The following is a 16,923-nucleotide window of genomic DNA, read 5'->3' as shown; positions in this document are numbered from 1 at the left end:
GAATTTTTTAATCAAAGAAGTTTTAGTAACTTACACTCAGTGGCCACTTTATTAGCCAATCACTGCATAAAAGCATGCAGATATGCCTTGTTGTTGACCAGACCAAACATCAGAATGGGGAAGAAATGTGATCTAAGTGACTCTGACCATGGAATGATTGTTGGTGCCAGGTGGCATAGTTTGAGTATCTCAGAAAGTGCTGATCTCCTGGGATTTTCATGCACGACAGTTTCTAGGGCTTATAGAGAATGGTGCAAATATCACAAAACATCCAGTGAGCAGCAGTCTGCAGCTGAAAACACCATGTTAATGGGAGAGGTCAGAGGAGAATGGCCAGACTGATTCAAGCTGACATGAAAGTGTCAGCAATTCAAATATCCAGGTATTACAACAAAAGTAGTATGCAGAAGAGCATCTCTGAATGAACAAGTTCAAAAGTTGAAGTGGATGAGCTGCAGCAGCGGAAGACCACAAACATACAGTCAGTGGCTACTCTATTAGGTACAAGAGATGCTTGATAAAGTGGCTACTGAGTGTATGTATGTGTGTGTGTGTGGTTTCAGCATTGAATGTACTTAATGAATAGTTCAGCCTTTCTAGTTGTTTCAGATGGAGAAGTTCAAGAATTCACATCTTTTTGAGAGAATAGGTATCTCCTTATAACAGTCTTGAATGGACATCAGCTTTTTTTTTTGAAGCTACACCTTCTAATTCTGGATTCCCCTAATGGAGGAAGTACCTTCTTGGCATCAATTGAAGTTTCTCAAAATTGCTGGCATTCTTTATGTAAAAATGCCTCTTGTGCTTTCCAACACCAAATTAGCTGAATTTGCTAACTCATTCCACATAAAATAATCCCTTCATATCTGCAATCAATCTATGCTCTTTCAGTACATCTTGCTAAATAAGAATCAAAATTAGGACTATTATCACTATCGTATATGTTGTAAATTTGTTGTTTGCTAGCAGGTGGGCCCCATTTTTTGAACGTTCACTTTACGACACCTCGCTGTTAGGAAAGACCTACATTATTTACTTGTTTTCGCTAACAGAAGGTGTTTTCACTATTACAAAAAAAGGCAGCACGCGCCCCGAGCAGCTAGCTCCTCCCCTGGAACTGCATTCTAGCCGGCATTGCTTAAACACATGCCTGTGAGTGTCTGTGCTTTATGTCAATTTATTTAGTGCATCCGTTAGCAAGATGAGTTCTAAGATGTCAGAAAAGCCTAAAAGAGCGCGTAAGGGTGTTACAGTTAGCATGAAACTAGACGTAATTAAGTGTTTCGATCGTGGTGAACTAAGTAAGGACATAGTGAGTTTGGCTAAGGAGGCTGGGTTTGTGGAAGTTGACAAAGATGATGTTGAAGTGGTTTTGGCATCCCATGACCAAGAACTGAGAAATGAAGAGCAGATGAAAAGGAAAGGATAACAATTGAAACCGAATGAAGTAGCAAACAGCCCAAAAGTGAAGTCGGCCAGGAACTGAACGTGAAGCAATTGCGTGAGTTTTTCGCTGCAATTGACAACACTGTGATGATTGCAGAAAAGTATCACTTTAATTTTGAAAGTGTGCGTAGGTTTAGGGCATATTTGCAGGATGGTTTGAGTGCTTACAAAGAACTGTATGATAGAAAAATGCGTGAGGCTAAGCAGTCAAGCATGCTGTTGTTTTTCAAGCCTTCCATATCAGCCACAGCAGATGATGAACCTCGACCTTCGACATTGAGGCAGGCAGACATAGAAGAAGGTGACCTGCCTGTCCTGATGGAAACAGACGACGATGAGATGACACTCCAGTCTCCCCCCACCCCAACCTCCGACGACTCAGCCTAACACACCATCATCAGTGTGCTCGCAGTCTTCCTGATTCCAGTAAATGAAACTACACTGTACATACATTATTTCTACTTAATATAGGCTGTGTATTTTTAATGTGTTATTTGGTAGCTTCATAGCTTAAAGGTTACGGGACACAGTGTTTCTGCCGAGGGCACTTTCGCTGAGTGTTTTTGCCGCGACTGCTGCCGAGAGCACTTGTGCCGAGTCTTTCTGCCAAGAGCACTTGTGTGAGATCTTCGCTGCGGTGGACAGTGCCGCAATGATTGCAGAAAAGTATTCCTACTTTATGTAGGCTGTGTATTTATCAGATCATTCCTGCTTTTACTATATATTACTATTATTTTAGGTTTTATGTGTTATTTGGTATGATTTAGTAGGTTATTTTTTGGGTCTGCGAATGCTCAAAAATTTTTCCCATATAAGTAAATGGTCATTACTTCATCACTTTACAACATTCCGGCTTTCATAGGAACACTCTACCTTCAAATACCTGTATTGTACTCAAAGTCCTGTATCGGTGTAACAAAACTGAAGTTACTTTTGTACTGCTTCCCCTTTACTATAAATGTCTTTATCCCATATGTTTATCTAATTCCCTGCTATACCTGATTACTAACTGTGTTGCTTATTTGAAGATCTCATGTACACATAGCAGTCAAAGTTCAAAGTAAATTTTTTATCAAGCTATATATATGTCACCATATACTACCCTGAGATGAATTTTCTCGAAGGCATTCAAAATAAATACAAAGAAAAACAAGAGAATCAATGAAAAATTGCACACAAGTCAGACAAACAACCAGCATGCAAAAGATACCAAATGATGCTAAAATAAAAAGGGGGAAAATAATAATAATAATAATAATAAATAGACAAGCAATAAATATCAAGAACGTGAGATAAAGTGTCCTTGAAAATGAGTCCATAGGTTGTGGGAACAGTTCAATTTTGGGGTGAGTGAATTTATCCCCTTGGCTTCAAGAGCCTGATGCTTGAGGGTTAATAACTGTTCCTGAACCTGGTGGTGTGGCTCCTGTACCTCCTTCCTGATTGCAGCAGCAAAAAGAGAGCATGGACAGGATGGTAGGGGCCCTCAATAATAGATGCTGCCTTCCTGCATCATTGCTCCTTGTAGATGTGTTCTATGGTGGAGAGAGCTTTACTCATGATGGGCTAGGCTGTATCCACTACTTTTTATAGGTTTTTCTGTTCAAGGGCTCTGGTGTTTCCTTAACTGGCTGTGATACAACCAGTCAGTATACTCTCCACTTCACATCTATAGAAGTTTGTCAAAGATTTAGCTGCCATGCCTTCTTTGTAGTGGCATTTACATGCTGGCCCAGGACAGATCCTTTGAAATGATAATGCCGAGGGATTTAAAGGTACTGACCCTCTCCATCTCTGATTTCTTGATTAGGACTGGCTCGTGGACATTCGGTTTCCTCCTCCTGTCATCAATAATCATCTTTTTGATTTTGTGACTTTGAGTGAGAGGTGGTTGTGGCACCGTTCAGCCAGATTTTCAATGTCCCTCCTATATGCTGATTTGCTCCTATATCCTGGGCTGTGTGAAGAGCCAATGAAATGGCATCTGCTGTATACCTGTTGTGATGGTAACCAAATTGGAATGGATCTAAGTTGCTCCTCAGGCAGGAGTAGATATGTTTCATCACCAACCTCTGGTGGGTACCACAGATTGTCAAATTGTGAGATTAAAGATATCAGTAAACACTCTAGCCAGTTGATTGGCACATAACTTCAGTCCTCAGCAAGGTATCATATCTGGGCTAGCTGCTTTCTGTGGGTTCACCATCCTGAAGGATGCTGTGATGTCAGCCTCAGAGACTGAAGTCACAGGCTCATCAGAGGCTGTGGGAGTTCATAAAGATGATCCCATGTTTTATCACTCAGAGCAAGTATAAAAGGTATTGAGCTCATCTGGGAGTGAAACCTTGTTACCACATATGTCACTTGCTTTACTTTGTAGGATGTGATACCACTCAAGCCCTGCTAAAGCTGTTGAGCATACTTATGTGATTCCAGTTTGGTCTGGAATTGCTGCTTCGCATGTGAGATGGCTTTCTAGAGGTCGTACTTGATCTCTTGTTTCATCCAGGGCTTATGGTTGGGGAAGACTCTAAATGATTTTGTGTGGACACACTCGACCATAACTCACTTTATAAAGTCCATAATAACGGTGGCGTTTTCATTCGGAACCTCTGATGAATCCTTGAACTCGGCCCAGTGCACTCTGACTTGAAGCAGTCCTGTAGCCACTTCTCTGCCTCCCGTGACCACCTCTTTGTGACATTTACTTCTGGAGCCTTGCTCTTTAGTCCCTGCCTGTATGGAGGTAGAAGAAGGACAGCCAGATGATCGCATTTCCTGAAAATTGGTCTAGGGATGGAATGGGAGGTATTCGTTATAGTAGTATAACAGTAGTTGCATGTATTAGGACCCCTGATGCTACAGGTAATACACTGTTAATAATTGAGCAGAGATTTCTTCAAACAAGCGTGATTAAAGTCCCTGACAATGATTTAAAAGGCATTGAGGTAGGCTGTTTCTTTTCTGCTAATCCTGGCACTCAGTACCTGAAGTGCTTGCTTAACATTCACCTTTGGTGCTCTGTAAACTGCAGTCAGGATTACAGAGGAGAACTCTTATTAAGTAGAATGCATGGCACTTACTCATGAGATGTTCCAGGTCAGGAAAATAGAGTGTGACAAGACTGCTATGTTTGAGCACCATGAAGAGTTCAGTATGAAGCACATACCCCCACCTTTTCTCTTCTTCAAATCAGCAGTCTGGTCCATGGGTCTGACTGATATATCCAGCATGTCTGAGGCGGGCCATGTCTTCATGAAACAGGGAACACAGCTATCCCTCATTTCCCTCCAACACAGCAATCTTGCCCTTACATCCTCTATCTTATTCCCCAGTGACTATACAATTGCTAATATAATACTGAGTCGAAGAAGTTTTACACCCCTCTGTTTCAGTCTGGCTTGGAGTCCTCTCTTCCAGCCATGGCAATGTACCTTTGTCCACTTAAAGCTGCCGTACCTGCATTCCTGGAAGTTGAGTCGGCTTATCCTTCATGATATCATAAAATTGCTAGTTCATTAAGACGGCTTAAAAGTACATTACTTAAAAGGAAATTATAGACTGCAGATTGCAACAATAGTAGTTCAGAAGTATATCTAGAAATTTTGTCAGCAGCCAGCAAAATGTCGCTGTTTTATTGCCAGTGCCATCTTGCAATGGTCTCAAACCAATTAAATAGTTTACTTTTCTGTCTTCCTAGTATAATGGACAAATTCATATTTCTCATTCTACCTGCAGATGTTTAGTTCACAAATCAATTGTCCAGTATAACTTTATATTTTCAGCTGTTCTTGCTCCAATATGTCTGGTTCATTCATATAAATTATAAAGATGGAGTATAAATAGGTGAAGTCCCAGCATTAATCCTCGTGGCATCGCACTAGTTATCCCAATCTGAAGATGTCCCACTTTCTGCCATCTGCATTTGACTTATTTCCCTCAATACAAATTTATGCAATAACCTTTCATATGGCATCCTACTGAATGCCTTCCGGAAATTAATTTCCCCATTTTCTGCCCTATTGTATAAGGTTAGTATCTTTTCAGGTTATTCCCTCTCATTCTGGATTTTCTCTACAAGAGGAAATAATTTCTCTGTTTCTGCCTTTTCCAATCCCTTTGTTATTTTGAATACCTCAATTTAATCATATTTTTGCTCTTTAAACTCAATGGAACACAGGCAAAGCTGATACAACCTTGGTTCATAATTTTATCTTTAAAAACATGCATTGTACTGAGAAATTCTGCTGTATTTCATATATCCATCACCTTTTTGCCATAACACATATGTATCTAGGAGTAGTCAAGATGGATTCTGAAGAAAATCTATACAAGATAAACCTGAATAATCTCCCACTGTATTAAAGGTGAACATTCCATTAGCCCTTTTGAAATATCTTATTTGTGTTTTTATTCTCTGGATTTCGGTATCCATTTCTGTGCATGGATGCATTTTAACAGCATAGTTCCAAGTCACTCAACATTAAGAATTTATTTAGACCTGTCTTGTATTCAAAATGGATGATATTACATTTTCAATAATTTTGTCCAACCATTAAATTTATCTGTGGTCATTTTGTAAAATTTTTGCTTTCTTCCATGTAATCCATCTAACTCATCCAGATATTTGTGCATTTTTTTCCCCAACTGATCCATGTGAGTTCTTTGATATACAGCAAGTAAAGCTCCGGCTCCAGACTGATCCCTGGAAAATGTAATTTACCACTTCCTGTGAATCAGAGTTCTTTGCCCATCTTATGCCCAATTTTTCTGTAACCTCTTTTTGTGTATTTATTTTGAATCCACCAGTTGATTCATCATATAGCTTTGATTGGTTAGTTTGATCTCTTCCAAATACTTTTGTTTATGTCACCAATTTTACATGTTGTTAACATCTGTATTTACTTAATTTTTATCCATTTTATTAATCTTTGTTTTTTATTTATAAGTTATTTGTAATTATTTAAAATAATTACAAGTATGAAATGATGGCTAAATAATTGACATTTGCTCAGTTTCCTTGGTTTACTTACCTTCTCTTCCTCCTCTTTGTATGCTTAATTTGCACACCCAGCATATTTCTATTTAAGTTACTTCATTTTGTTCTCACCTTATTCTGTTAAAAAATTCACTTTGCGCTGCCATCACAAGTATCAACCTTCATATACCCTTTAGGCAAAGTCCTATTTTGACTTGCCAACCACATGGTATCTAATTAGCACCTTCAATGACTAAATTACAGTGGATTGAAAGGTTATGACTCAGTTTGATTAAACACTTTTGTGATGTTTTTTGAGGCAAACACTTAATATATTTTGTATGTCTTGAAACTTGGATCACTACATTAACCAAGGAGAGAGAAAGAGAAGATGATTTCTTAATTTTTTTAAAAAAGAAAATATCACAGGCAGGCTGCGCCAGGCAGCATGAATGTAACATAAATTCATATATTACTGGCACAGAGCAGAGACTGAAGTTAATTTAGCAAATTTTCATCTAAAGCACATTTTTTTTCTGACCACTACCCAAAATAATTTAATATGAGGGATGCAGAGTCCTTTAAGGATAATATTTCCATGAAGCTTCCTCCTTTGTAAATTTTCACTCATTGCTTCCCTTGAAAGAACAGACATTTTACCAAGGTATCTCCCATAGATGCCAGGTATCCTCTGTGATCACATTGAATTCATCATGATTTAAACCTCAGACCACCTTGAGTTTTATTAAGATAGTCACTTCATTATTTTACAGAGACAATATATATTTCAGTCCTTGGTGATTTCAGTCAAAGCACCTTCATTGTAGATTGGTGAATATAATTAACCATTTCAAAATTTAAAATAAATAGGTTTGTAATTGAAGATAGTATCTTTCCAATGTTTGGTTCTCCTTTTCTGTGCTTCTCTTTTTGCCAGCTGATTAACCTGTGGCACTATGTTATTGTTTGAGATTTTGTCAGTCTGTTCTGTTGGTAAATTGGCTTATTATTGTCAAGTGTGCTGATGTACAGTGAAAAACCTTGGGTTCAATACAAATCATTTCATTAGATCACTACTTCAGGCTAGTACAAAGGAAAAGCAATATCAAAATGCATAATGTAGTGTTGCAGTTGTAGAGAAAGTGCAATGAAGACAGACAATAAAGTGCAAGTCCCAGCTTCTTTTGGAAGGCCTGTATATAACTGCAATCAGTGTCCTTTTACCCTTGCAGTTTCTTAATTCAACCCACAAGGATTCAACGTCTTCTGATCCTATGTCACATCTTTCTACTGATTTGATGCCACTTTTTTTTTGTAATTTATTGTTTATTAAAGTTCATCATCAAACATTTCCATAAGATGTACTTCAGATACTGTACATATATATCATATATTCATATTTGCCATAAATCTCCACATAACATTTATCTGAGGTATACACTTATAGAAAAGAAAGGAAAGCAAGAATAAGCAAAAGGAGAAAACTATGTACAAGTAGGGAGTGATTTTTTTTGTACAACATATTGATTTGTGAGAATAAAATCAGGTCTATGAGGTGTTGTGTAGTTAAACCATTTTTCCCAGAATGAATCAAATTGTTCCAACTTATGATTAACAGATACTGTTACCTTCTCCATTTTGTAAATGTCCATTGTAATTTCCATCCATGCATTTAAGGTTGGGCGCTCCTGTGATAGCCAATTCCTAGTAAGAGTCTTTTTACCAGCCACCAGCAGTATATTCATTAAATATTTATCTCTTTTCAACCATTCTTGAGGTATATATCCAAAATATATGGTCTTACTTTCTCAGGGTATTTCACATTTAAAAATGTCTTGTAGGGCATTGTGTATCCCACTCCAATAGTCTTTGATAACGGAGGTAATGGCTTGCATTTTGATTTCCACAATTTCTCCAGCAAACAGGGAGGTTACTATCATAATGGGATTTCTGAGGGTGTAATAAAATAAATTATCAAATTTTTCCATCTAAACTCCCTCCATTTCTGTGAACTGGTACACTTCCATTGATACCTCCATATTATTGTCCATTCTTCCTCAGATATAATTATCCTTCCTTCCTTCCTTCTCCCGTTTTGTTTTAATGTTTGAAGTCGAATGTGTTTTAAGATTTGACAAACCCTTATACAGGCTTGAAATACTTCTACCATTATCTGAATTATATGTGTAAAGGGGGTTTCTTCTTTTTTCTTTGTTACTGTTGGGAAAGGGTTTCTTTTTGTTAACTAGCAGGAATGCTAATTTACTGATAACGAGAATGGTATTCCTTTGTAAACCAAATGGGGATTAATGTTCTTTCTTCTGAGTCTGTAAGCTTTTGTTGACGGGCTTTTGGGCAGATCGGCGCGAGGGGGTCGAGAGAGAGGACGCAATGCTCTAAGCTGGGCGGGGATCGGACCCCAAAGGGGGGTCCGAGGCCGGGAGATTCTCCGAGGGGGGGGGATGAAGCTAGATGTGCTTGGTTGACCACTCGGAGGGTCCTGAGCTGTTTGGAGAGTCGAGGAGTTCGGAGGGTCCTGAGCTGTTTGGAGAGTCGAGGAGTTCGGAGGGGATCGAATGGTGGCCAGAAGACTTCAGAAATTGAGCTCCAACGGTTGTGCACGAAGTGGTTTGGACTTTGATAAGTTTGGCGCCTTTTCTTTAATTTTCTCTTCATATATACTGTATCGTTATTAATCACTTAGTTATAGTAACCTTTATAAATTGTACTCATTTAATCGCATATGGTGTACTGTCTGTTTGTGGGTGAGGCGGGGACATCACACAGCATCCACACCAGCTGATTACCCAGTTTGGCGGGGCCGAAGGCTGCTCCCCCTAGACAAGAACGAGCTGAGCGAGTCTGAGGCGACCCAGGGTGTTACATATGCTTTTTTAAATAGCTCTATCAAGCATATATTTGCCTTGGTTATTTTTTTAACCCTCCTATTAACATACTGTCGCATCTGCAAATACCAATAAAAGTCTTGTTTTTCTATTAAAACTGTACAGCTCTTTAAGCATTTCAAAACTGAACAGTGTTCCTTCTTTCATTATATTGTAAGGAACTGTTATTCCTTTAATTGTCCAGTCCTTAAATCTAGCATCCAGTTTATCTGGAGTAAGATCCAAGTCATATGCACACTGTTTAAGAATCGCAGTATCTCCCTCTAGTTTATATTACTTTATAATAGTTTTCCATATTTTAAGAGTCAGTTTCACCCATGGGTTATCAATAGTATTTATGTAACTTTGTAGGTTGTGTTGATGCCACCCTTTACCAGCAGAGCCACGCCACCCCCTTTGCTTACTTTCCTATGCCTCCGACATGACAGGTAGGATATTAATAAGGACAAAAGAGTGCAGAGAAGGTTTACAAGGATGTTACTGGAACTTGAGAAACTGAGTTACAGAGAAAGGTTGAATAGGTTAGGACTTTATTCCCTGGAGCGTAGAAGAATGAGGGGAGACTTGATAGAGGTTTATAAAATTATGATGGGTATAGATGGAGTGAATGCAAGCAGGCTTTTCCACTGAGGCTAGGGGAGAAAAAGCCAGAGGACATGGGTTAAGGGTGAAGGGGGGAAAAGTTTTAATGGAACATTAGAGGGGGCCTCTTCACACAGAGAGTGGTGGGAGTGTGGAATGAGCTGCCAGATGAAGTTGTAAATGCGGGCTCACTTTTCACATTTAAAAACTTGGATGGGTACATAGATGAGAGATGTATGAAGGGATATGGGCCAGGTGGGACTAGGCAGAAAAACAGTTCAGCACAGCCAAGGCCTGTTCCTGTGCTGTAATGTTCTGTGTTCTATGATACAATGTGTAACCTTGGACATTTAGCTCCCAATTACAACCATCCTTCAGCCACGATTCAGTGATGGCCACAACATCATACCTAACAATCTGTAATAGTGCAACAAAGTCATCCACCTTTTTTCTTATATTCTGTGCATTGAGATGTAACATTTTTGAGTACTGTATTTGCTACCCTTTTTGAATCTGCTTCGCTAGTGCTCTGATACGCACCCTGCTGGCTGCATTTATGTCCTATCATTTGCCTGCCCTTCCTGACTGCATGCTATCTTTGCCTTTTTACCATCTGCCCTATCCTGAGTCCCTTCATTCTGGTTTCCATCCCCCGCAACATTAGTTTAAACCTTCCCTAACAGCTCCACAAACCTGTCCCTGAGAATATTAGTTAGACCCCGGGTTCAGTTTCAACCTGTCACTTTTGCCTGGTGGGTGGGGAGAGAAGAGGGAGTGTCTGGGTTCCGGGGGTGGGGGGGGGGGGGGGTTCTTTGATTATGTCGGCTGCTTTACCGAGGCATTGATATTGCCATCACAACTGTCAGTCCTCCTGAGGGTATTCTCATGGTTGTACCCTTCTTAAGGGCTATTATCTTGCAGGTAGTTAATCTTAATTTTATTTGTTTTGGTATCTTTCCTACAAGATGTATGACATTCCAAAATGATGACATTATTAAGGAGATGAATTCAATTGAAAAAATACATTAAATTTTTTGGATCCAGAGGTTGGATACATTGACTTCGTACCCCAGTTTGTCTCTAATATAGCAAATTATATCATGAAAGTATGAAACTTATGTTTAAAAAAATCAGCAGCTTATGCTTACTTTACCCAGATTGTAATATCTTCCTATCCAAAATATCAGGAAAATCAAATGAACATGTTAGTTGTTTTTAATTTATGATATATATTTCAAAGATGTGTTATAATACAAATTGTAAAATTTATCACAGTAACAGTTATAGTCCAGTACATTAATATCAGATATTCATGCATGTCATGTATGAGAATCCCAAACATAAGTTAGCAAGACTGCTTTTATTACAATTCTTACCCATTTTCCAATCCAGTTCTGGCTATCTGTCTGTCCCTATCCTGCAGTAAGTTAAGTTTCTGACTAAGATGTCAGAATCAGAATCAAAATCAGAATCAGAGGTCCCTCACCTCCAACCCTCTGACTCTCAGTACAGTAGCCCCTCAGCTACAGTAGTCCCCTCCTTTACTTACTGTATACCCATGACTATTGCCACCCACAGCTCCAATCTACTAATTAAATTTGCCGATTGGCCTTATCCCAAACAATAACAAGGTGGCCTACAGGGAAGAAGTCATCTCTCTAACACAGTGGTGTCAAGAAAACAACCTCTCTGTCAATGTCGCAAAAACAAAGGAGCTGGTTGTGGATTACAGGAGGAATGGAGACGGGTTAACCCCTATTGACATCAATGGATCTGGGGTTAAGAGGGTAAACAGCTTTAAATTCCTCAGCATCCACATCACAGCAGCAGTGCCTCTTTCACTTCAGATAGTTGAGGAAGTTTGGTATGGACTCCCAAATCCTAAAAACTTTCCACAGGGGCACAAATGAGAGCATCCTGACTGGCTGCATCACTGTCTAGTTTGGGAACTGTACCTCCCTTAATCGCAGGACTCTGCAGAGAGTGGTGTGGACAGCCCAGCATGTCTGTAGTTGTGAACTTCCCATGATTCAGGACATTTGCAAGGACAGGTGTGTAAAAAGGATCCGTAGGATCATTAGGGACTCAAGTCACCCCAACCACAGTCTATTCCAGCTGATACCACCCGGGAAACGTACCGCAGCATAAAAGCCAGGACCAACAGGCTCTGGAACAGCTTCTTCTGCCAGGCCATCTGACTGATGAGCTCATGCTGATTTGAGTATACTCCATACTGTATTACTTCTATTTATTATAAATGATTATAAATTACGATGATTGCATATTTAGATGTAAAGATTTTTACTCCTCATTTATGTGAAGGATGTAAGAAATAAAGTCAATTCAATTATCACCAGCATGTGTCATGAAATTTGTTAACTTAGCAGCAGCAGTTCAATGCAATACATAAAATAGAAGAAAAAAAATAAAAATAATAAATAAATTTCTGTATATGTATAATGAATAGATTAAAAACCATGCAAAAACAGAAATAATAATATATAAAAAGTGTGGTAGTGTTCACAGGATCAATGTCCATTTAGGAATTGGATGGCAGAGGGGAAGAAGCTGTTCCTGAATCGCTGAGTATGTGCCTTCAGGCTTCTGTACCTCTTACCTGATGGAAACAGTGAGAAAAGGCCATGCCCTGAGTGCTGGAGGTCCTTAATAATGGACACTGCCTTGCTAACATCGTCGTAACATTTATTGACATAAATTTGAATCTCAGTGAATTTGTCTACAATGAGTTTATAGGAAGAAAAATCCTTCGCACAATTACGTTCTATCGGAATCCTGGTAACAGCTTTGAATTCTATTTTGATGAAAGAACTTCTGTATCAAATCTTTAAATTTTACATTGTTAATTATTTATCTCAGGATCTGAATTCTTGACTTTGCCTGTAAGGAGTTTGTGCGTTCTCCTGCATGGGTTTGCTCCAGTTGCTTCCATTTCCTCCACAGTCCAAAGACGTACCAGTTGGTAGGTTAGTTGGGCATTGTAAGTTGCCCCATGATTAGGATAGGATTAAATTGGGGGATTGCTGGGCAGCGCGGTCAGAAGGGCCTATTTCGCACTGTACCTCAATAAGTAAATAAACAAACAAACTATGATGATGTGTAACACTGTTACAATTTAGTTTCTTGCAATGACAGGATTTGCTCGGAATTTGTCAGAGGGCAGCAATGCAAATTACACAGAATATGTGGCCACTAGGTGGTATCGTTCACCTGAACTACTACTTGGGTAAGTTGCGCTCCTGCATAATTATCTGTTGCTATCAAATAGCTTCATTAGATTTGTTACAGATGAATGAACATGTTACAGTTACAGATGTTACAGTTGGAATTTTGGCAATCTTTTAATGGGTAGATTAAAAAGCTTATTGTACCTAAGCAGCTTTTAAAAATTCTGTTGATTTACACTGCTGGGACCATAAATTGGGAAAGATATTCACTAAGAGAATATATTTTGCTTTACTCTAGCTGGGCAAGTACTCAAAGAAAGGAATATACCAAACACTAATCCACAAGTAAACTTCATAAGAAAGTGATTGTAATTGCTGTAAAGTTTATTTTAAAATCAATTGTTCCAAAAGAAAAAGAATAATTTTGCAAAGAAATTGTAATATTTTGTATTAGAGCCAAGTTCCGTAATGTTATCCAATTTTCTCTTTTTCATCTTTTTTAGTTGTTATCTTTTCAGCTGTATTCTTGGAAGATGTTTGATACAAAATAAAACCTGATTTTATCTGTGGCTGATTGACATTTTATAGCAACTAGTGGTGGATATTTGGAATGCTGTGCCCCAGAAGGCAGTGGAGGCCAAGTCTCTGGATGCTTTCAAGAGAGAATTAGATAGAGCTCTTATAGATAGCGGGGTCAGGGGGTATGGGGAGAGGGCAGGAACGGGGTGCTGATTGTGTATGATCGGCCATGATCACAGTGAATGGCAGTGCTGGCTTGAAGGGCCAAATGGTCTACTCCTGCACCTATTGTCTATAGCTGTCCACTCTGATTCTCTAAGGGACCAATTTTATCCCTCACTATCCTTTTGCTATCAATATAACTGTAGAAACCCTTCGGATTTATTTTCACCTTACTTGCCAAAGCAACCTCGTATCTCCTTTTAGCTTTTCTAATTTTTTTCTTAAGATTCCTTTTACATTCTTTATATTCCTCGAGCACCTCATTTACTCCATGCTGCCTATATTGTAGATCTCCCTCTTTTTCCGAACCAAGTTTACAATATCCCTTGAAAACCATGGCGCTCTCAAACTTTTAACCTTTCCTTTCAAGCTAACAGGAACATAAAGATTCTGTACCCTTAAAATTTCACCTTTAAATGACCTCCATTTCTCTATTACATCCTTCCCATAAAACAAATTGTCCCAATCCACTCCTTCTAGATCCTTTCGCATCTCCTCAAAGTTGGCCTTTCTCCAATCAAAAATCTCAACCCTGGGTCCAGTCCTATCCTTCTCCATAATTATATTGAAACTAATGGTATTGTGATCACTGGACCAGAAGTGCACCCCAACACATACGTCCATCACCTGACCTATCTCATTCCCTAACAGGAGATCCAACGCTGCTCCTTCTCTAGTCGGTACCTCTATGTATTGCTGCAAAAAACTATCCTGCACACATTTTACAAACTCCAAACCATCCAGCCCTTTTACAAAATGGGCTTCCCAGTCTATGTGTGGAAAATTAAAATCTCCCACAATCACAACTTCATGCTAACTACAAATATCTGCTATCTCCTTACAAATTTGCTCCTCCAATTCTCGCTCCCCATTAGATGGTCTATAATACACCCCTATAAGTGTTGCAACACCTTTCCCATTCCTCAATTCCACCCAAATAGTCTCCCTAGATGAGCCCTCTAATCTACCCTGCCAAAGCACCGCTGTAATATTTTGTCAGACAAGCAATGCAACACCTCCTCCTCTTGCCCCTCTGTTTCTATCACACCTGAAGCAACGAAATCCAGTAATATTTAGTTGCCAATCATACCCCTCATGCAACCATGAAACGCAATTTTGAAACACAAAATTATCAAAATGTTATACTTTGGTAATTGTCAGGCTCTTTCTTCCACGTTTCTTGGTCCCCAAGCCCTCCCAAAGAAGATCAAGGGAAAGCTATGCTTCTCTAATATGATACCAGATAAGTCATTTTCTTATATTTTTATCCTTCCTTTACAGAGCTCCATATGGAAAGGCTGTTGACATGTGGTCTGTGGGCTGCATTCTTGGAGAACTAAGTGATGGACAACCACTTTTTCCAGGAGAGAGTGAAATAGATCAACTTTACACAATTCAGAGAGTATTGGGACCACTGCCATCTGAGCAGATGAAGCTGTTTTACAGTAATCCTCGCTTTCACGGCCTACGGGTATGGTGTTTAAAAATATTGAAATCAAACTTAAGATTCAAAAGCTAGCAAGGAATCTATGCAAAACTCTATGCCCTTATTGAGACTGATAAACAAGATAAGAGGAAAGATACTGGCATGGATAAAAGATTAGTGTCTGGCAGGAGGCAAAGAGTGGCTATAAAGGGGCCTTTTCTGGTTGGCTGCTGGTGACTAATGGTGTCCTGCAGTGGTCAGTGTTGGGACTGCTTCTTTCACATTATATGTCAATAATTTAGATGACTGAATTGATGCCTTTGTGACCAAGTTTGCAGGTGATAAGATAGGTGCAGGGGTAGGTGGTGTTGAGGAAGCAGTGAGTCTGCAGAAGGACTTGGACAGATTAGGAGAATAGGCAAAGAAGTGATAGATTGAATATAAAGTAGGGAAGTGTACTTTGGTAGTAGACTATTTTCTAAATAGGGAAAAAAATACAAAAATCAGAGGTCCAAAGGGACTTGGGAGTGCAGGATTTCCTAAAGGTTAACTTGCGGATTGAGTCGTTGGTAGGGAAGGCAAATATAGAGTCAGCAATCATTTCAAGAGGTCTAGCATATAAAAGCAAGAATGTAATGCTGAGGCTTTTTGAAGGCATTTGTCAGACTGCACTTTAGAATATTGTGAGCTGTTTTGGGCTCATTATAAGAAAGGATGTGCTGGTGTTGGAGATGATCCAGAAAGGGTTCATGAGAATGATCACAGGAATGTAAGAGTTAACTTATAAGGAACATATAATGGCTCTGGGCCTGTACTCACTGGAGTTTAGATGAATGAAAGGGGATCCTATCCGAAACTTGTTAAATATTGAATGGCCTAGAGAGATTGGATATGGAGAACAAGTTTCCTATAGTGGGGGAATCGAGGACCAGATGGCACAGCCTCAGAATAGAAAAACGTCACTTTAGAACAGAGATGAGGAATTTCTTTAGCCAGATAATGGTGATTCTGAGGAATTCATTACTACAGGTAGCTGTAGAGGCCAAGTTAGTGGGTGTATTTAAAATGGAGTTTGATAGATTCTTGATTAGTAAGGGAGTCAAAGTTACAGGGTGAAAGCAAAAGAATGGATTTGAGAGAGATAATAAATCAGCCATGATGGAATGGCAGAATAGACTCGATGGGTTGAATGGCCTAATTCTGCTCCTATGTCTTATGGTCTTTATCTTAAATTTTTCTAATCAAATACTTTCAGGTGCAGTTTCCTAACTGCAAACTGGAGAAGATTGGCTTATGTTTATTGATCATGTTACTTTATTGAATCTATACAACATATATTTAGATTAACATATCATTTGTTATTAGGAGTACCCAATGTTTTTGCTTTATTAGTACTGGGTTTAGTTATGCACATAATTTTTATAATTACTGTACCCATCTTATTCAAGTTTATTTTTATTGCTGATGACATCACTGTCATCATCAAAATGATATTCCAAACAAAAAACTTGAATTGTTTATGAAGAGGGCATCATTAACATTTTTTTTGAATTGTATTATCTAGCTACTGCAATTTAGAAAAAACATTCCCCGCTGTTAAAAGTGCATTGTAACGCAAGAGCTGTTAGATTTTAACTACAAAAGGAGCGCAGTTATGGT

At 38.9% G+C, this 16,923-nt stretch overlaps 1 protein-coding gene across 4 annotated transcripts in view; it reads left to right on the top strand.

Annotated features, from left to right (window-relative positions):
* The window catches only part of cdkl5 (cyclin dependent kinase like 5), a 202,894-nt gene that overhangs the window by 133,734 nt on the left and 52,237 nt on the right, over positions 1–16,923 (top strand). For all 4 annotated transcript variants that reach the window (XM_059967969.1, XM_059967970.1, XM_059967971.1 and 1 more), the window contains 2 exons: positions 13,066–13,156; positions 15,120–15,309. In XM_059967969.1, the coding sequence (XP_059823952.1) occupies positions 13,066–13,156; positions 15,120–15,309 (281 nt within the window). The remainder of the gene's footprint in view (positions 1–13,065; positions 13,157–15,119; positions 15,310–16,923) is intronic.

Source organism: Hypanus sabinus, chromosome 4 (assembly GCF_030144855.1).
Source record: "Hypanus sabinus isolate sHypSab1 chromosome 4, sHypSab1.hap1, whole genome shotgun sequence".
Lineage (NCBI taxonomy): Eukaryota > Metazoa > Chordata > Chondrichthyes > Myliobatiformes > Dasyatidae > Hypanus > Hypanus sabinus.
The sequence above is the reverse complement of the archived record's forward strand: the minus strand, read 5'-3'. Positions and strand labels throughout refer to the sequence as shown.